General features: G+C 37.4%; 1 protein-coding gene across 1 annotated transcript in view; it reads left to right on the plus strand.

Annotated features, from left to right (window-relative positions):
• The window catches only part of LOC136874360 (serine proteinase stubble), a 341,753-nt gene extending 320,354 nt beyond the window's left edge, over positions 1-21,399 (plus strand). Inside the window, exons 7-11 of the mRNA XM_068227769.1 lie at positions 945-1,021; positions 3,706-3,806; positions 3,976-4,075; positions 13,488-13,814; positions 20,793-21,399. Coding sequence (XP_068083870.1) covers positions 945-1,021; positions 3,706-3,806; positions 3,976-4,075; positions 13,488-13,814; positions 20,793-20,948 — 761 coding nt within the window. The 3' untranslated portion in view covers positions 20,949-21,399. The remainder of the gene's footprint in view (positions 1-944; positions 1,022-3,705; positions 3,807-3,975; positions 4,076-13,487; positions 13,815-20,792) is intronic.
• Positions 21,400-21,860: the final 461 nt, after the last annotated feature.

A 21,860-nucleotide genomic window follows, 5' to 3' on the forward strand; every position in this document is an offset into this window, starting at 1 on the left:
CAACACGAGAATTACGCAAGTTCATTTGCTAGGCGTGTATGGTACAAATATATATTAAAGAGTGAGACAAGAATTTTTTTTATAAAATACCACAGCATGGAGCGATGTATACAAAATTTGACTGTAGTTCTCTGATACAACAGTTCACTCAGTTGTTGTGACATGAGATGAAAAAAAGATAATTTAAATACATCCTGATACCTAATTTGTGAGATCATTTCTTTACTACATTTCCAGAAGGACTTGGTTTGCTTTCTAATTTTACCCGAAGAGTTAAAATCAAACAAAATTTCCTTCGACAGTACTCCGACTATAATTATGTTACAGGACAAAATAATAAGGCATTCGATGTATGTCTGGCCTTATAAGTAGACAGAAGAAATCGATTAAACTCTAAAACTAGCCTCAAATTATACCTTGTGTCTTATAACGATGCAAAAGTGGACAGTTAAAAAGATGTAAATGTATTTGATCCTACATATATCTAGAGGAATGTCTGTAAAATTTCACGACTTAGTTCGTTTCATTTGTTACTAATGAGAAGACGCCAACAAAACTCACGCTTTCAATCACTTGATAGTGTGGTCGATCCTAAACTGAAATTCTTAATAAAGCTCTCTTCATGCAAAATTATTACTCTCTCACTTTCAACTTCAACAGTTGGGACAATATTTCTAGGACCTGGGTTATGTAACGAGACTCTATTTCTCCTACTTTTCCAACCAAGCTCAAATATAACTAGTGGAAGTTACGACAGTCCTGCAAAATACTTTCCTTGAGGACAATATTCCTATTTTTCACTCTCAAACATAGTTCTGTGAGTTCTTCCACCACATGCAGATAATGGCGAATAATCACAATCGACAGCACATATGTATATTATGAGAACATGAGTGAAGGGATATGTATTAAATGTTTGTAATACTTTACCATATTTGTTGTAGCTTGCGGGGAGCTGTATACAAGGAGTAACCGCATTGTGGGAGGACACTCTTCAAACTTCGGCAGTCATCCTTGGCAGGTAGGATGTAATTTCAATAAGCTACACAATTATCCATATTTAATTTGTACTTAATTATTCATTATCTTGATCATGTTATCAGGTAGGGTTATGTCTGTGTGAGAATATCAAAGTTAGGTTTGTTTCTTTGTTTACCAATAATACTCGTAGCAAGTAGATACTTGTATGATTCAACTAGTTTACTGACTCCTAACAAGGAACATAGAAGGCTGGGCACACATGGAGAAGTAAAAAGGTGCTTTTATTCACCAAGTTCAAAAACATCAATGATTGAATTATTAGATTTGTGATTCTTTGACTCTAGCAATTCGTCTAAAATGTGAAGGGATGTACCCAACTCGTAGACTCTTTCTTCTTCTTTATGGCGTTACTCCTATGAAGATGGGGGTCCGTATTTCTGCATCTCGCTCTCTTCTTCGTCCGATATTAAGTGTCAGCAGGACTGATACGGACGATTTGCATCTCTTTTACAAGTAGCCCATCCATCAGGCTGTGAAAAGAGCGATCATTGATTATACTATGTACGTCTGCCAATGCCAATGACCAACTATTATTGGAGAAATGATGTACACAAAATTTAATTTCTTCCACGAACTATTTGGGATAATGTCCATGAAGGAAATCGTTCTGAAGTGCCAGGTCATTGACTAAATTACACCACTTTAAAAATTCCCAACGAATGGGGTTGATATGAGTATTCAAGATCATTTTTCAACTGTCTCAAAGGGAAAATTTCCTTTTTGCTTACCATCATAATCATGCAACATCGCAGGAAGAGATGAGCCCATTGCCGTAGAGAGATAACCATTACGAAAGTGCATAAATATGGAGGAAATCAAAGCCAGAAGCATTCGTAAACAATACAGAAAACAAACCTTTCAGCACGGAAATGTACTGTTTTATTTATACATTTAAACTCATTGTCCACCAGGCTGTCGCAAGCAAAGTCGCCTCCGTACAGGCCATGAAGGCCCTTGGAAGAGTGGAAGGTAAAGGCTTCCACCATTGTTAACCTCAGCACGTGATGGGGTAGAGTGGTTAGCTCTACGCCCGGCCGCCTTTGCCCCAGAAATTAACCTGGTACTCATTTTTGGTGTAGGCTGAGCGAACCTCAGGGCCATATGCACCTCCGGAAGTGGAAATCTCGTTTCTTAAATTTTACGACTTCTGACGGGGATTCGAACCCACGTCCTTCCGGGCGAACCGAGCACGCCTTTACCGCCTCGGCCAGGCAGCCCCTATGTCGTCTGTCGGCTTCATCAGAATAACACAGTCACGGAAATGTCAATGAATATTGAATTTTCACGACCGCATTGTAATCGAAACAGACTTTCAACGTATTAGGTCGTGTTACGTACATGTAGTACGTTTTGAAGAGATGTTAAGTACAGAACAAAAATGGCCAGCCGGACACCAGTGGGATCCGAACCCACAACCTCCCAATTTCGCGTCGGTTGCTCTACCAATTGAGCTATGGTGGCCTAGGCCATCTTTGTTCTGTTTGAAAGGATTACAATGTGGTCGTGAAAATTCAATATTCATTGACATGCCCCACAACGGGCGACTTAAACGCACTCTACAGTGTGCTGGCAGCAGTGTCAGACCTGTAGCTCAGATCCTTTCAAACAGAACAAAGATGGCCTAGGCCACCATAGCTCAATTGGTAGAGCAACCGACGCGAAATCGGGAGGTTGTGGGTTCGGATTCCACTGGTGTCCGGCTGGCCATTTTTGTTCTGTACTTAACATCTCTTCAACACGTACTACATGTACGTAACACGACCTAATACGTTGAAAGTCTGTTTCGATCACGTAAATGTGTTATTGACGACAACTGAAGCACGATATTGCGGAAAATAAGGTCCTTAATGGTTTGAGTGCACCATTGTGATGAAAAATAAAAGCAAGAGAACGTACAGGCGATAATTTAAAAACAAGTGCACTGGGAAAATCTAAATTCCCGCAAAATACAGTTCTTGATTGGTTGAAGTTTGTGACAACTTTACACAGGTTTGGTTAATGAAACCATGAGGTAAATAGTCATGGATGTTTCTTGGGTAGTTAATACAAAAAGGTTGCACTTCTAAGCACTTATAATGATTTATATTTCATCATCAATTGTCCAAAGTGCTGCATTTCAATTTGCTAACATGAATAATGGAGCTACGCATCTTTATTGAGAAAATATGTTTTGGATATGTTCATGTTAAAGAATAAGACAAGAAATATTTTATTTCGAAAGACCATAGCGCAGGACGAGTAAATAAAATTTGAAGATGGTTCTTCCATACAGGAGGCGTTCAACTTTTGTGTGAGAAAGTGTACGTAACAATTTACGGAGCTACCTAAGTTGCTGAGGACGGCTTCATAGTCAATTTATTTGCCATTATAAAAATAGTGAACTCCAATTTATTTCCGTAAATAGTTATTTAGTTATTATATTTCGTATTGAAAAGCACAGATTCTTCGTAGATTTCAAAAGTATGAATGGATACAGTCAGCACATACTTTCTAAATGCAAATATGTGCTTTAAATCGGTGGAAATATGGTATCAACACAGAAGTAGTTAAGTTCATAATTAGAATAAAATATATTTGAATTCCTAAACATATTTATAAATGTTAATAATAAAAATACGAATGATATTTTCCTGCTCAAATACATGTTTAATTTTGTGTCAACAGGTGGCTCTAATTAAGACTGGGTTCTTGTCGAAGAAACTGGCGTGTGGTGGAGCGCTACTCAATAATCGGTGGGTCATCACAGCAGCTCATTGCGTCGCCACGTAAGTGACTCTGGAGAAATATCCACTCGTATTGTAACAAACAGTTCACTGAATTAGAATTGCTTGTGTGAATAGATGATGATTTTGTTTGTTTTGGGGGCATTTTCCCTGAATAAATCGCAACTGTAATTGCAAGTTACATGTTGCGGTGCTTTGACTTCTGTTGCAGAACAACGAACAACAACCTACGAGTGAGGCTGGGAGAATGGGACGTGAGAGACCAATCGGAGCGACTCAACCACGAGGAATATGGTGTCGAGCGCAAAGAGGTGAGTGCATAGCGAATTGGAGCATTGAAAGAACTACTCACAGTTACAGATCAAGCAACTGCTATGAAGAGTAATAAATCGATTCATAGTAAGAGCAGGTTTTATTACAATTTTTGGAACATAACGCAAAAGTTTTTCAGTCGTTCGAAAATAATAGTTCAATAGCTCTCCTTAAGTCGGAAAACCGAATTTTTGTTTTATTTTATATTTTGATAGTAGATACATTTGCGGTCATATTCGTGAAAACCATAAGTCTCTAGCTTAAAACCTGATCACTTTAATTAACTTTGAAGTTGTAAGGCAGAATTTATTGAATTTCGAGAAAATCGATTGGAAAATGGGGTATAGTACTCCGATAATATATTACGTACATACATACATACATACATACATACATACATACATACATACATACATACAAATATACATACATACATTATCATTACAGACTGTTATGCCTTTCAGCGTTCAGTCTGCAAGCCTCTGTGAATTTACTAAACGTCGCCACAATCCTCTATTTGCAACTAGTGTTGTGGCCTCATTTAGTTCTATACCTCTTATCTATAAATCGTCAGAAACCGAGTCTAACCATCGTCGTCTTTGTCTCCCTCTACTTCTCCTACCCTCCATAGCAGAGCCATTATTCTCCTAGGTAACCTATCCTCCTCCATTCGCCTCACATGACCCCACCACCGAAGCCGGGTTATGCGCACAGCTTCATCCATTGAGTTCATTCCTAAATTAGCCTTTATCTCCTCATTCCGAGTACCCTCCTGCCATTGTTCCCACCTGTTTGTACCAGCAATCATTCTTGCTACTTTCATGTCTGTTACTTCTAACTTATGAATAAGATATCCTGAGTCCACCCAGCTTTCGCTCCCGTAAAGCAAAGTTGGTCTAAAAACAGTCCAATGTAAAGATAGTTTCGTCTGGGAGCTCACTTCCTTCTTACAGAATACTGTTGATCGCAACTACGAGCTCACTGCATTAGCTTTACGACACCTTGATTCAATCTCACTTACTATATTACCATCCTGGGAGAACACACAACCTAAATACTTGAAATTATCGTCCTGTTCTAGCTTTGTATCACCCATCTGACATTCAAATCTGTTGAATTTCTTACCTACTGACATCAGTTTAGTCTTCGAGAAGCTAATTTTCATACCATACTCATTGCACCTATTTTCTAGTTCCCAGATATTAGACTGTAGGCTTTCGGCACAATCTGCCATTAGGACCAAATCGTCAGCATAGGCCAGACTGCTTACTACATTTCCACCTAATTGAATCCCTCCCTGCCATTTTATACCTTTCAGCAGATGATCCATGTAAACTACGAACAGCAAAGGTGAAAGACTACAACCTTGTCTAACCCCTGTAAGTACCCTGAACCAAGAACTCATTCTACCATCAATTCTCACTGAAGCCCAATTGTCAACATAAATGCCTTCGATTGCTTTTAATAACCTGCCTTTAATTCCATAGTCCCCCAGTATGGCGAACATCTTTTCCCTCGGTACCCTGTCATAGCTTTCTCTAGATCTACAAAACATAAACACAACTGCCTATTCCTCGCGTAGCATTTTTCAATTACTTGGCGCATACTGAAAATCTGATCTGACAGCCTCTCTGTGGTCTGAAACCACACTGGTTTTCATCCAGCTTCCTCTCAACGACTGATCGCACCCTTCCTTCCAAGATGCCAGTGAATACTTTGCCTGGTATACTAATCAATGAGATACCTCGATAGTTGTTGCAATCTTTCCTGTTCCCTTGCTTATAGATAGGTGCAATTACTGCTTTTGCCCAATCTGAAGGTACCTTACCAACACTCCATGCTAATTTGACTACTCTATGAAGCCATTTCATCCCTGCCTTCCCACTATACTTCACAATTTCAGGTCTAATTTCATCTATTCCTGCTGCCTTATGACAATGGAGTTTATTTACCATCCTTTCCACTTCCTCAAGCATAATTTCACCAACATCATTTCCCTCCTCCCCATTTGCTTGGCTGTTCGCAACACCACAAGGATGATTTCCTTTTACATTGAGAAGATGTTAAAAATATTCCCTCCACCTCTCCAGTGATTCCCTGGGATCTATTATGAGTTCACCTGAATTACTCAAAACACTGTTCATTTCCTTTTTCCCTCCATTCCTAAGATTCTTTATTACTGTCCAGAAAGGTTTCCCTGCTGCTTGACCTAGCCTTTCCAAGTTGTTACCAAAATCTTCCCAGGACTTCTTTTTGGATTCAACAACTATTTGTTTCGCTCTGTTTCTTTCATCTACGTTTGGAGCCATTTTTGATAAGCCTTCTTTTTACGTTTACAAGCTGCTCTCACTTCATCATTCCACCAAGATGTTCGCCTTTTCCCATCTTTACACACAGTTGTTCCTAGGCATTCCCTTGCTGTTTCTACTACAGCATCCCTGTATGCCACCCATTCACTTTCTATATCCTGAACCTGCTTACTGTCTACTGTTCGAAACTTCTCACTAATCATATCCATGTACTTCCGTCTAATTTGCTCCTCCTGGAGATTTTCTACCCTTATTCGTTTGCAGACAGATTTCACTTTCTCTATCCTAGGCCTAGAGATACTTAGTTCACTACAGATCAGATAGTGGTCTGTATCATCAAAAAATCCGCGGAAAACTCGTACATTCCTAACAGATTTCCTGAATTCGAAGTCTGTTAAGATATAGTCTATTATGGATCTGGTACCCCTAGCCTCCCATGTGTAGCGGTGAATAGCCTTATGCTTGAAGAATGTATTCGAAACAGCTAAACCCATACTAGCACAGAAGTCCAGCAAACGCTTTCCATTCCCATTAGCTTCCATATCTTCCCCTCATTTACCAATCACCCTTTCGTATCCTTCAGTTCTATTCCCAACTCTTGCATTGAAATCGCCCATTAGCACTATTCTATCCTTGCTGTTCACCCTGACCACGATGTCACTTAATGCTTCATAAAACTTGTCAACTTCATCCTCATTCGCACCCTCACATGGTGAATACACGGACACAATTCTAGTCCTAATTCCTCCAACTGACAAATCTACCCAATCATTCGCTCATTTACGTGCCTAACAGAAACTATGTTCCGTGCAATGGTATTCCTGATAAAGAGCACTACCCCAGACTCTGCCCTTCCCTTTCTAACAACCGTCAAGTACACTTTATAATCTCCTATATCTTCCTCGTTATCTCCCCTTACCCGAATATCACTTACTCCTAGCACATCCAGATGCATCCTCTTTGCTGACTCAGCCAGTTCTACTTTCTTTCTTCCATAAGCCCCATTAATATTGATAGCTCCCCATCGAATTCCATTTCGTTCGCCAAGTTGTTTCCAAGGAGTCACTCGCCTGTCAAATGGGAGTGGGACTCCGTTACTCCCATAGGTCCGAGGCTTGCTTAAAATGTTCTGAGCTCGGTAGATTCATGAAGCAGGATGCTACCCTACTTACACATAGTCCAAGTGAAGATCTCTCCTCTAATGGGTTATGGACCACCGGTGGATTGTATAGTCCTAGCCGCCTGAGCACAAGGAGGCCCAGGACTCAGAATATGTCCGAGATGCCCACTCCCATTCCATAGTAACTGGTATCCCGACTCTGAGGACCACTTACTAGGCCACTCAGCCGTTGCCCATGGTTCACGAACTAGGACGTGACTACAGTAACCCACAAACATGAACCATTAATATATTACGGATTTAAGAAAATCTGAGCGACTCACTGGGTAAAGGAATATCAGCTTTGCGTGTTAAAATAATTTTAATAAACACTTAGAACATTGATTCTCCGGAATTAAATATTTAAACATGTTCAAAATTTGAGAAAATTAAAAGGTATGTTTTAGTCTTATGACACTACTATACGCAGAAGTTCTGTCTTACGATATACAAGTATAATAATTATAGTGGTAATGTTAATAATAATATGGACATTTTTAAAGATCGTTCTGAAACTACACACAACCGATATCCAATTAATGATTAATAATTTACATTACTAATCTAATGTTAAATTCCCATTGCAACATAAGGTATGGTTTTGTTAGACTGCACAGCTTGCTTAAGAGGTTTTTTTGAAGACTTTTCCGTATGTTAACATCGCTGTCACTCTTTTCATCACGTCGTTCAAGGATCAAGGATGGCACGCGATTCTAAAATCGATATTTCTCGCTCTTCCCTGACTTTTCGTTCGTAGCGTAAAATTTTGTCAACAGACTTAAGGTATGGTTACCTGGAGAGTGTCACATATATCACTGTAATATAGTTGAAGTAATGCACTATAATACACAAAAGAATGACATGCTACGTTCTACAAGAAAAGCCTCAGATTCTCTCAGATCACTTTAAATGACGCGTATTAATATACAACAGGGACTCTCAGAGTGCATGCGCCTGTGCACTGCACGGCGCAAGGTGCAGGAGACGACTTCACTAGGTTGACCAGAGTGTAAACCCCCACTCCACTTCCCCTACACCTGTCTCACCCGTTCGGCCTGCCTTTCCCTTCTCCACCTTCCCCGCTGATCCTCCCCTCACTGCGAAATGTTTATGTGACACTGTTGTATGGGACAATGTTACCGGTGTTAACACATTCTTTTTTCAATTTGGTTTGAGCAGACAATTTATCTTCTCTAGCTCTTCTTTTCCTTTACCTTTTCAATGATACCAGTTATGCCTGGAACAAGGGACCGGCTGACAGCAATTACGAGAGCATTCTTTAAATTACAATAAAAAATATTTCTACTCGCACGCAATCTAGTTTTCGTACATGTCAAAATAGGAAACAAATACTTTTCACATACGCATGTGGAACCAAACATAGAAATAATCTTACCTGCTTCTCGATGCAGCTTAGGAAAATCTTTCTTCGACAAATTCTCGTAGAATTTGAGCAGAGCCTTTGTATTGGAAAATAGATCTTTTTGATTAACTTATCACATAATCATTGTCCACAGATTAAGCATTTGGCTTTATCGTCACGACTGAGAAAGAAAATGAAAGTTCCCAGTTCGATTGAAATGGATTTTCTGAAGTCTTTGCTTTCTTCGAAACAGGTTGTTCGATTATTATGTTGTTGTCTTGCGCTTATCTATTTCACTGATAAACACGCCGTCTATCACCGAACGCTTCGTCCCCCTCAGCACACTACACCATCCGAGTCAAGCCAAGTTGAGCCGAATCGGACCGATGCACAGTGCACGGAGCTCTTGCGCCTCAATTTGCACGCGTGAGATTTTGGATGTTTGAGAGGCCCTGATATACAATATAGTCTACGTTGCGTAAACTAAACAATGATTACCCTATTAATTGGTGATGTTATGAACAAATACGAACAAATAATTAATATCGTACTTCTCCACTGTAACCTGAGTAACTTATGGAAATGTTTTTGTACTTATCTTAGCTACTATCGTTCGTTACCTTCAGCAACTGTGTTTCGTCTGAAGTCAGTTTCTTAGTTTCAGCCTTTGTCTTGGTAGGTGAGTAGGGGGGTGATGGAGGTGGGAGGTAGGAGGGTGATTGGTGGGTTATGGAGGTGTGAGAGAAATGTTTTAGGCAGTAATTATGTTTGGAGAGGTGCAGGCTAGTTGGGGGTGAAGGGAAGGTTGTGCTCGTTAACTTGGTACATTACTGAAGGCATGAGACGTGCTGTTTCGTATACTGCATTTTTGTATGTTAGAGAGTAAATTTAAGTTAATGATTTCGATGCAACAAATTTAAAGGAATTGAGTTATAAGAGTATCTTGTGGATAAATAATAGCCTACTAAACGTCTCGATTGGCGATTACGCTGCATAAATTCAATATTTTTCTACAAATAACAGTGTCGTAATTCCATTCCAGAGTAGCCTCCTGTGGGATTCATTAAGCGTTAACGCAAAACGTGAAAATGTTGTCAGAAAATATTTAGTAGGGCGAGGAGGAGCAGCAAACTCTTAAATGTGTTTCATCATTGCAGTGGGTTTGAATAGGTTTTTTTTTTTTTTTTTTTGCGATGTAAATTTTGATAGCTTCCTCAATGTTCAAAGATTTTCTTCTATTTTATATGTGCAAAGTTTTGAGATCTTTGTGGATGTGTGTGAAATGGTGTGAGATGTCGTATAAGTGCTCTTCGAAGGCTGAATGCCCAATTTATCTAATTGCATTTTTGTTTTCTTTGTATATTGTGTGAAAATTACGTTTAATTTGCCCAATATATGTGCTTTTGCAGTTTATTCTTGACATTCATAAACTCCTGACCAGTTCAGAACTAACGCATTAAACACGTATTGTGTCACACAGGTCTTACACGGCACACACACGATGTTCAACTGAACAACGTTGGAAAGCAGGTGGTCAAAACCTGCTGTTAAGTAGGTGCAGCGTTAAGTGTCGCTAGTGTTGCCGGATCGACCGTTCTCTCTTCATTCACCGAACTTTATTGTCACAAGTTGTATTAATGCGTCTTTAACAAGTGTACTCACCCGAAATGAGTTGATGTTATCTTTATGATGTCTTCATACACTGTTGAAGTTTCTCTCCCCAAAAGAGATAAACACTCGTAGTACACAATCAAATGCACAAAAACATATTACAAAATCCCAGAATTTAATTTCTAAAATTACACTAACACATTGAATAAAGATAACAGACTGTCGTAAACAAAATTAACTCATTATTATTTATTACTGATTCAAGCCCACTAGGGAACGCTTATGACTAGTTCTTTCTTGTATGCTCGCTTTAGTTCCCAATACCTCTTGAGTCCTGCTATTAGCTCTTCCTTTCTTTCCTGTGAAAGAAGTTACCGTGATTTGACAATTTTAGTTAGAGGAGACCACTTCCCTCAGCGTGACACATTCTTCCCGCTTCATTTCTTTCTTCTTCTTTTCAATCACTACAATCACTACTGATCTGCATTTAGGGAAGTCGCCCAGGTGGCAGATACCATATCAGTTGTTTTCCTAGCCTTTTCTTAATGGATCGCAAAGAAATTGGAAAATTATTGAACATTTCCCGTGGTAAGTTATTCCAATCCCTAACTCCCCTTCCTATAAATGAATATTTGCCCCAATTTGTCCTCTTGAATTCCAACTTTATCTTCACATTGTGATCTTTCCTACTTTTAAAGACACCACGCAAACTTATTCGTCTACTGATGTCCTCCCTCGCCATCTCTCCACTGACAGCTCGGAACATACCACTTAATCGAGCAACTCGTCTCCTTTCTCCCAAGTCTTCCCAGCCCAAACTTTGCAACATTTTTGTAACGCTACTCTTTTGTTGGAAATCACCCAGAACAAATCGAGCTGCTTTTCTTTGGATTTTTTCCAGTTCTTGAATCAAGTAATCCTGGTGAGGGTCCCATACACTGGAACCATACTCTAGTTGGGGTCTTACCAGAGACTTATATGCCCTCTCCTTTACATCCTTACTACAACCCCTAAATACCCTCATAACCATGTGCAGAGATCTGTACCCTTTATTAACAATCATATTTATGTGATTATCCCAATGATGGTCTTTTCTTATATTAACACCTAGGTATTTACAATGATCCCCAAAAGAAACTTTCACCCCATCAACGCAGTAATTAAAACTGAGAGGACTTTTTCCGTTTGTGAAACTCACAACCTGACTTTTATCCCCGTTTATCATCATACCATTGTCTACTGTCCATCTCACAATATTATCGAGGTAATTTTGCAGTTGCTCATAATCTTGTAACTTATTTATTACTCTGTATAGAATAACATCATCTGCAAAAAGCCCCATCTCTCATTCTACTTCTTTACACATATCATTGATACATATAAGAAACAATAAAGGTCCAATATACTGCCTTGAGGAATTCCCCTCTTAATTATTACTGAGTCAGATAAAGCTTCACCTACTCTAATTCTCTGAGTTCTGTTTTCTAGAAATATAGCCAACCATTCAGTCACTCTTTTTTCTAGTCCAATAGCACTCATTTTTGCCAGTAGTCTTCCATGATCTACCCTATCAAATGCCTTTGATAGGTTAATCGCAATACAGTCCATTTGGCCTACTGAATCCAGGATATCTGCTATATCTTGCTGAAATCCTACAAGCTGAGCTTCAGTAGAATAACCTTTCCTAAACCCAAACTGCCTTCTGTCAAACCAGTTATTAATTTCGCAAACATGTCTAATATAATGAGAAAGAATGCTTTCCCAAAGCTTACATGCAATGCATGTCAAACTGACTGGCCTGTAATTTTCAGCTTTATGTCTATCACCCTTTCCTTTATACACAAGGCCTACTATAGCAACTCTCCATTCATTTGGTATAGCTCCTTCAACCCAACAATAATCAAATAAATATTTCAGATAGGGTACTATATCCCAACCCATTGCCTTTAGTATATCCCCAGAAATCTTATCAATTCCAGCTGCTTTATTAGTTTTCAACTTTTGTATCTTACTGTAAATCTCATTGTTCTGCTTCTGCTTCATCATCGACTCCTTGTACTTTCTTTGTCACCGAGCTCGATAGCTGCAGTCGCTTAAGTGCGGCCAGTATCCAGTAATCGGGAGATAGTGGGTTCGAGCCCCACTGTCGGCAGCCCTGAGGATGGTTTTCCGTGGTTTCCAATTTTCACACCAGGCAAATGCCGGGGCTGTACCTTAATTAAGGCCACGGCCGCTTCCTTCCACTTCCTACACCTTTCCTATCCCATCGTCACCATAAGACATATCTGTGTCGGTGCGACGTTAAGCAAAATAGCAGGACTTTCTTTGTCCTGTCGAATAACTGCTTGCACAATTTCTTCGTGAAGGAAGCATGACTCAAGGGCAGGTGCCGGCGGATTTTCCGCCGGCCGAACTACCCGGAGCCGAACTAGAGGGAGTCTACTGTATTTGTTCAGAAAATCACCTTTTCATAGTCACTGACTAGTTTATGCAACGTAAACAATATTCTATATATATGTGTGCATGATTTAAAGTGATTTGATAGAATCTGCCTGAGGATGATTTCTTGTAGAACGAAACATTGATTAATAGTGTATTTTTACATGTATGTTATAGAGCATCACATGGTTTAATTAGTGTTTCCGACAAACTGAAAAGCTTTTAAGTAGTTACTGGAAAGTATGGCTTCCTTCATAACACATTTTGGAATAGGTACACCTTTCAGTGCACGTGGAATTTTTGGAAAGCAAAGTCTCATCTTTGGGGTTATGACTGTTATTTCAGCAGCAGCTACAACAAAGAATCCACATAATCAACATAAATAGTACATTTTTTTATCCTCAACATTTTCGTAATTATAATTTAACCAAATCTTCTGCTCTTCCTCAGTGATAAACTTCTCTCACCTCGTGTATCGTAACACCGTTGTTATCCTGTAGCAGAAAAGTAAAATATTCGATGTGTTGCAGGTCCATCCACAGTACAGTCCGACGGACTTCCGTAACGATGTAGCGCTGGTGAAGGTGGACCAAGCTGTGGTGTTCAAGCAACACATAGTTCCTGTGTGTCTACCTGATACAAACGCCAAGTTGGTGGGAAAGACGGCTACTGTAGCGGGCTGGGGACGAACTCGACATGGTGTATCTACAGTTCCTACCGTGCTACAGGAAGTGGATGTAGAGGTGATCTCAAACGACAGGTGTCAGCGGTGGTTCAGGGCAGCAGGGAGGAGGGAGACCATCCATGATGTGTTTCTCTGCGCAGGCTTCAAGGAGGGAGGAAGAGACAGTTGTCAGGTGAGATCTATTTAAACTGATGTACTACGAAAGGTTAATGTATGAATGATCATCTTGGAGCGATTAACCACCCTCTAATAAATAATTACCTGGCCATCCAATTAAGACAATATTTCATACAATGCCAGTGTTAGCTATGATTACTAAAACTGTCACTTTTGAAAACAAATTTAATTATTCCTGTTGAGTAGTTCATAGCTATATGGCTCTTTAAATTTAGAAGAAACATTTAATCATTATAATACTATTGCACTGCTGAAACAATTGTAATGTACATACATTCAAAATCTCACCGAATTTCCCATTTGCCAAGAATGACTAATGCGAGCGTCGAATAAGCATTCGCACTCCATTATATCATTGACCCGCAATGTTCAAATATTTCAGGGACGGGAACCGTTAATGGTTGACGATCAAAGTTACGACATGCGAGTTTGTACAGTTTAATAAGTAGGTTCTCTATCTAGTAACGTCCTGCTCCCTGGCTGAATGGTCACTGCCCTGACCATTAGTTCAGAGGGTTCCGGACTGTATTCCCGTCCGGATCGGTGAGAAACACACAGTAGTGAATTATCTAAGCATACAGTGAAGTGTAACTTAGAAGACCTAATGATGATATATCTAACCCGGACATGCAATAAGCCAACGGCTGTAGGCGTGTTGAAGCACCGGATCCCGTGAGTTCTCCGAAGTTAAGCAGCATTGGGCGTGATCAAGATTTGGATGGGTTGCCACGCGCTGTCGGTAAGTGGTAAGGGAATGGAGGAGCGGAAAGGAACTGACCACTCTACCGTACGTAAACTCCTGCTCAGGCACATTTTTGTGGAGGTTCGGACCTGCATTCGGGCAGAATACACCATTGCCATGTAACATTATCAGAAAGGAACTTCTTCTTTTCTTCTTAATCTGCTTACCCTCCAGGGTTGCTTTTCCCTCGGACTCAGCGAGGGATCCCACCTGTACCGCCTCATGGGCAGTGTCCTGGAGCTTCAGACTCTGGGTCGGGGTATACAAGTGGGGAGGATGACAAGTACCTCACCCAGGAGGCCTCACCTGCTATGGTGAACAGGGGCCTTGCAGGGGATGGGAAGATTGGAAGAGATATACAAGGAGGAGGGAAGGAAGGGGCCTTGGCCTTAAGTTAGGTACCATCCCGGCATGTGCCTGGAGGAGAAGTGGGGAACCACGGAAAACCACTTCCAGCATGGCTGAGGTAGGAATCGAACCCACCTCTACTCAGTTGACCTCCCGAGGCTGAGTGGACCCAGTTCCAGCCCTTGTACTACTTTTCAAATTTCGTGGCAGCGCGGGGAATATAACTCGGGCCTCCGGGGTTGGCAGCTAATCACAATAACCACTACACCACAGAGGCGGACCAAAAAGGAACTGCCAGGAATATTCAAGGACAGAATTTTAAGCATAGATTTCTGGTAGAAATGCGGATTCTATACCGACAGCGGTACTTACAGTAGAATGACCTCGAATACGATTTATCCCCTTCGTTTCACCGCTACGATTGAGTTCACAAAGCATTAACCTGGCGTTTTCAGTGTTGCCGTCGAATAAAACTCGTTTTACTTGAAACATGCCAGTATGTAGCATTGAACCATTGGCTACGTTTGCAACTGCATAGTTTTTAACCTAGACTTAGTTTCTTGACAACGGAAACATGGAAAGAAAAATTTTAAGATGCTTTTAATAATAATGTTATTTGCTTTAGTTTCACATACTACTCTTTTACGGTTTTGGAGACACCGAGGTGCCGGAATTTTGTCCCGCAGGAGTTCTTTTACGAAATAGCGCTTCAAAGTAAGGCAAAATTTGTGCTAAGTATGTGACATCACACGTTATAGGATGGCGGTGTGTTGACTCGCGCTCTCAGATGGAGGTTACCTGGAACAGCGAAAACAATTTAATAAATAAGTCTGCGGCCGCTACAGTAGTGGCAGCCTACCGCCAATGTTTCGCTTGTTTATGTATAGACGTCGGTGGCGTTTCTCTTCTGTTACCCGAATGTAACCACTCTGCTCTGCTGTGCATTACGGCTTCCACGCGCGACCATACAATGCACCTAGATAAAATGATTTCATCTTTGCAAAATATTAATTTGCATGCAAAATTAAACAGTGAATTTTGGAAAGAGATGAGGACTTGCCACGAGATAGAGACGTAAAGGGTCGTAAATATGGTGTGCCTTTTACAAGTTCACGTGGTGAGTTTGTACCTGCAGCCGATCCCAGGTATATTGAATATTAATTTCACTCCTAATTTCCCAGAATTCGAGTATTTCAAACTTCTTATGACCGAGAAAACTTTAACGAAAATCGTGGACGAATCCAGCGGTCGAAAGGTTGAATAAGTATGAATTTCCTTCGTAACATACATCCTAATGAAGTAGTTTTAAAATGACCTCTTTCACAAATAATAGGTTCTTCACTCTGTCGAAACAAACTTGGGCCAAACAAATTTATAAATTACCTGAAAGAGGAAACATATCGTAACAGTATTACACCTGATAAAGAAACAAATTAATTAAAATAGAATTCTGAAAAAGAAACAACTTAACTAAAATAGAATTCTGAAAGAGAAGTAACTTAATTAAAATAGAATTCAAAGAGAAACAACGTAATTGAAATACAATTTTGAAAGAGAAGCAAATTAAAATAGAACTTTGAAAGAGGAACAACTTAATTATAATATCATTCTGAAAAAAGAATCAACTTGTTTAAAATATAATTCTGAAACAGAAACAACTTCATTAAAATATAATTCTGAATGAGAAATAACATAATTAAAATATAATTTTGAAAGAGAAACAACTTAACTAAAATGGAATTCTGAAAGAGAAACTACATAATTTAAATAGAATTCTGGAAAGGAAAAACTTATTTTAAATAGGATTTTAAAAGAAAAACACTTAATTCAAACAGAATGAAAAAAGAAACAACTTAATTACAATATCTTTCTGCTAAAAGGAACAGCTTAATTAAAAAATAATTCTGAAAGAAAAACAACTTAATTTAAATAGAATTCTGAAAGGGAAACAACTGAATTAAAATAAAGTTCTAAAAGAAAAAGAACCTAGTTAAAATAGAATTCTTAAAGAGAAACAACTTAAATAAAATAGAATTTTGAAATAGAAACAACTTAATTAAAATATCATTCTGAAAAAGAAGCAACTTGTTTAAAATATAATTAGAAAGAGAAAAATTAATTAAAATATAATTCTGAAACAGAAACAACTTAATTAAAAAAGAATTCTGAGTGATATACAACCCAATTAAAATATAATTCCGAAAGAGAAACAACTTGATAAAAATAGAATTCGTAAGGAGTAACAACTTAATGAAAACAGATTTCTGAAGGAGAAACAACTTAATTAATTAGAATTCTCAAAAAGAAATAACCTAATTAAAATATAATTCTGAAAGGAAAACAAATTAATAAAAGTAGAATTCTGAAAGAGAAACAACTTAATTGAAATGTAATTCTTAAATGGGAAAACTTAATTAAAATATAATTCTGAAAGATAAGCAATTAAATTAAATATAATTCTGAAAGAGAAACAACTTCTTTAAAGTAGAATGCTGAAGGAGAAACAACTTAATTAAAATAGAATTCTGAAAGAGAAACAACTTAACTAAAATAGAATTCTGAAAGAGAAGTAACTTAATTAAAATAGAATTCAAAGACAAACAACTTAATTGAAATACAATTTTGACAGAGAAGCAAATTAATTAAAATAGAACTTTGAAAGAGGAACAACTTAATTATAATATCATTCTGAAAAAGAAGCAACTTGTTTAAAATATAATTCTGAAAGAGAAAAAAATTAATTAAAATATAATTCTGAAACAGAAACAACTTAATTAAAATAGAATTCTGATAGAGATACAACTCAATTAAAATATAATTCCGAAAGAGAAACAACTTGATAAAAATAGAATTCGGAAGGAACTTAATTAAAATAGATTTCTGAAGGAGAAAATTCTTAATTAATTAGAATTCTCAAAGAGAAATAACCTAATTAAAATAGAATTCTGAAAGGGAAACAAATTAATAAAAGTAGAATTCTGAAAGAGAAACAACTTAATTAAAGTTGAATTCTGAAAAAGAAACAACTTAATTGAAATGTAATTCTGAAATGGAAAAACTTAATTAAAATATAATTCTGAAAGGTAAGCAATTAAATAGAATTCTGAAAGAGAAACAACTTCATTAAAGTAGAATACTGAAGGAGAAACTACTGAATTAAAATAGAATTCTGAAAGAGAATCAACTTAATTAAAATTGTATTCTGAAAGAGAAACAACTTAATTAATTAGAATTCTCAAAGAGAAATAACTTAATTGAAATATAATTCTGAAAGAGAAACAAATTAATAAAAGTAGAATTCTGAAAGAGAAACAACGTAATTAAAGTAGAATTCTGAACGAGGAACAACTTAATTAAAATACAATTCTGAATACAATTCTGAAAGATAAATAACTTAATTAAAGTAGAATCCTGAAAGAGAAACTACTGAATTAAAATATAATTCTGAAAGAGAAACAACTTAATTAAAGTAGAATTCTAAAAGAGAAACAACGTAATTAAAGTAGAATTCTGAACGAGAAACAACTTAATTAAAATACAATTCTGAAAGAGAAATAACTTAATTAAAATACAATTCTGAAAGATAAATAACTTAATTAAAGTAGAATCCTGAAAGAGAAACTACTGAATTAAAATATAATTCTGAAAGAGGAACAACTTAATTAAAGTTGAATTCTGAAAGAGAAACAACTTAATTAATTAGAATTCTCAAAGAGAAATAACTTATTTGAAATAGAATTCTGAAAGAAACAAATTAATTAAAGTAGAATTCTGAAAGAGAAACAAATTAATCAAAATAGAATTCTGAAAGAGAAACAAATGAAATAGAATTCTGAAAGAGAAACAACTTAATTAAATTTGAACTCTTAAAGGGGAAAAAGTCAATTAAAGTAGAATTTTCAGATAGTTCATGAATTTATTTACTCAAACTGCCTAATTGTTATAAACTAACTCAGTCGAAAGTGAAAAATGATGGCTGCAGAAAAAATCGTTCACAAATATTTTCAGGAACTCATTTGTTCATATGTATTAGTGTAAATATTTAGATTGTATAAACTGCTGTATATTGTGATTGATAATATTGCTTTGTTTACATACACTTGCACACATACTTCAGTTATTTTTTATGTTCATTTATTGGTGTAAATAAACGGCCGAGAGGATTCCTCGTGCTGACCACACGACACCTGCAGGCCTTCAGGCTGAGTAGTGGTCGCTTGGTACGCTAAGGCCCTTTTGGGCTGTTGTGACATGGGGTTTGGTTTGTTTTTGGTTAATTTATTGCTGTAATCTAGAGCATATTTACAATTAACTGTTCAAGGTAGTAGATTGAAAATTACCAGTCACAAGGAAACAGTCCCGCGTAGGTCACAGCTGTTGTTATAGCGAATAAAGAAGCTAATTTTTGTATTGTAAACATCGTGCGAATAGTCGTTTTTGGTAAATTTTAAATTATAAATATTGAAAACTATGTAACTAGGACGTTGATATGTCTTTCATGCTCGAAACTGCATACAGTGCTGCAAGTAGCAACTTCTAAACCATTTGTTTTCGCTCTTCATAAAAATTTAATGCATTATATTATAAATAAATTATTCAATTTTTCAACCTGGTATTTTTCTCAATTTACTCTGGTCAGCACTTCATGTAATTGTGACCCAGTTTACGGCTGTATACCCTTCACGATGATAATCCTATCCGTGCTTGTGTGGTGGCCGGTATTGTCAAGTGGTTTGTGTGGACGAAGAGAAGTGTATTAGGACGAACACAAACACTCAATACCCGAGCAGTAGGAATAAAACTTACACAGTTAAAATCCCCAGCCCAGCTGGAAATCAATCCTGAGGCCCTAACAATGGAAGGTTTCTTACGCTGACAATTCATCCAAGGAGACGGACATATAGCATTACAAAAGTATTTATTTAAACCTCAAATTACTCATACCTTATTGGTGGTAGCTTGGATGCAAAATGATGTGGTTTGGTCAACGAGCCGAGTACCAGTATTAAGATACTATGTTTCTTCACAATCCTCCATTTCACATTCGCTGTTCTTATCTTGAAGTAGAGTCTGAAGAAGATTTTGGAGACCACTGTCCATTTCTTGTGTTACATATCCATACTTTAGTCACGCGAAACAAACATATCTTGCTGTGGGGGTAAACAAAATTCATAATAGGCAACAGAATGCTATCTTGTCATAAATTATATTATTATGCAAATTTACTGTATTATTTTAAATTACAGTTTTATGACTGAACTAGTCTTCTCTGAATTACAATTTTGTACTGCCGGAAAAAGGAAACACGAAGAGGCTGCACAAACTTCGTAGTCTTGTGAGGATATTATTTGACTCTGAATAGTTTTAAAGTAATCTTTATTTCATTTTCGTTAAAAATCTCTTTATTAGTCTGTTCATGTTCAGCTGAGCAAAAGAGCTGGATCATGTGCATTGTAATTTCATAATTCTATAAACCGTCACTAACAAACCAATGACATAAATGACTATTACCACGTAATTTACCATTCGGAACTTAGTTTGTATACTGTAGTTTATTTTATTGCACTTGCTCTGGTCAAAGCAGGCCTGTTCCCTTTTTAGTGATCAAGAAAGGAAGCATAGAAATAAATGCATTGTAAGAAATCTATTGTTCTAAAATTTATCAGTATATTAATGTCATTGCTTACAATTCTAAAAACACTCACGTGTTTTTAAACTTTACATTTGTTAAAGACGTGAGTGCTCTATTAGAGTATTCATCAATGACACTCTTTGTAAAATTGAACACAAGACTCAATTGTAGGATCCACGTGTACAAGTAATATGAAGGTGGATTTGATTCAGCTGTTCTGAAGGTATTACTATAATGTCGTTTTGTTTCAGGGTGACTCGGGAGGACCCCTCACCATGACACTGGATGGCCGCAAGGCTCTTGTTGGACTCGTCTCCTGGGGAATAGGATGTGGCCGCGAGCACTTGCCTGGGGTGTACACAAATATCCAGAAATTCGTACCTTGGATTGAGAAAGTCATTAGCTAAGGCTGTGGTATGCAGAAGAGTTCTATAGAACAATCCAGTACGTGAGAAGTACCGACTGGAAGAAGAAGTTAGTGTTCATCGCACATCGACTTGTTTAATTATATATCACAGTAAGAACAAGTAGGAAAAGTGGGATGTGATAAATCAAATGATGCATGCTGCAATCTGAAAGTAATATTCGTGCCATTAACAAAGAGCGATAACTTAGATAAGATTAGATTACAAATAAATAGTCAAAGTATCACATGTCTCGTCGAAATTCCCAACGTCACGTCTCTGAACATCAGTGTTTGATGTGGGCTTGAAGATCGATAGAGTACTTTGTGTTAAAACGAAAATGTGTCTATGTTGATTAATGAATATCGATAGTTACAGAAACAAACACGTAATTTTGTGAAAACATCGTCTATGGAAATATTTGTTTCTGATTTATCAAACAAAATTATTTTTCAAACAATTAGCACTTCAATTAATCAAACGTTGCACTGAAATGGCGTTTGCTTCGTTGGCACAATAACGAATCTTCAATTATAAACTCAGTGTATTTAGAAAACGGGTATCAATAGTGAAGCAATATTCAAAAACAAATTTATTGATCCTAAATCTTTTTCGATTTAGAATATATTGAGATATATTATGTTGAAAGAAGTGTGTAATGTGAAGTGCAACCCTCTAGTAGACATATGCCTCTTTCACAAATGTTTTGAAGTAAAGTAAGTTCGTCTAATAAAACATGCGGCTAAATGAACATCAGTTTTGGCCTCACTGGAGATAAAAGATAAGGAAATAACTTGACATAATACGACCTCAGTTGAAGTATTAATTTTAATAACCGCTATTTTTCAAACTCATAAACTACAAAGATGTAAATAACTATTGTTGGTTTGTAGGTGTTAAATTTCTAAGTCCTGT

The sequence above is a fragment of the Anabrus simplex genome, chromosome 5, assembly GCF_040414725.1.
Source record: "Anabrus simplex isolate iqAnaSimp1 chromosome 5, ASM4041472v1, whole genome shotgun sequence".
Taxonomy (NCBI): Eukaryota; Metazoa; Arthropoda; class Insecta; order Orthoptera; family Tettigoniidae; genus Anabrus; species Anabrus simplex.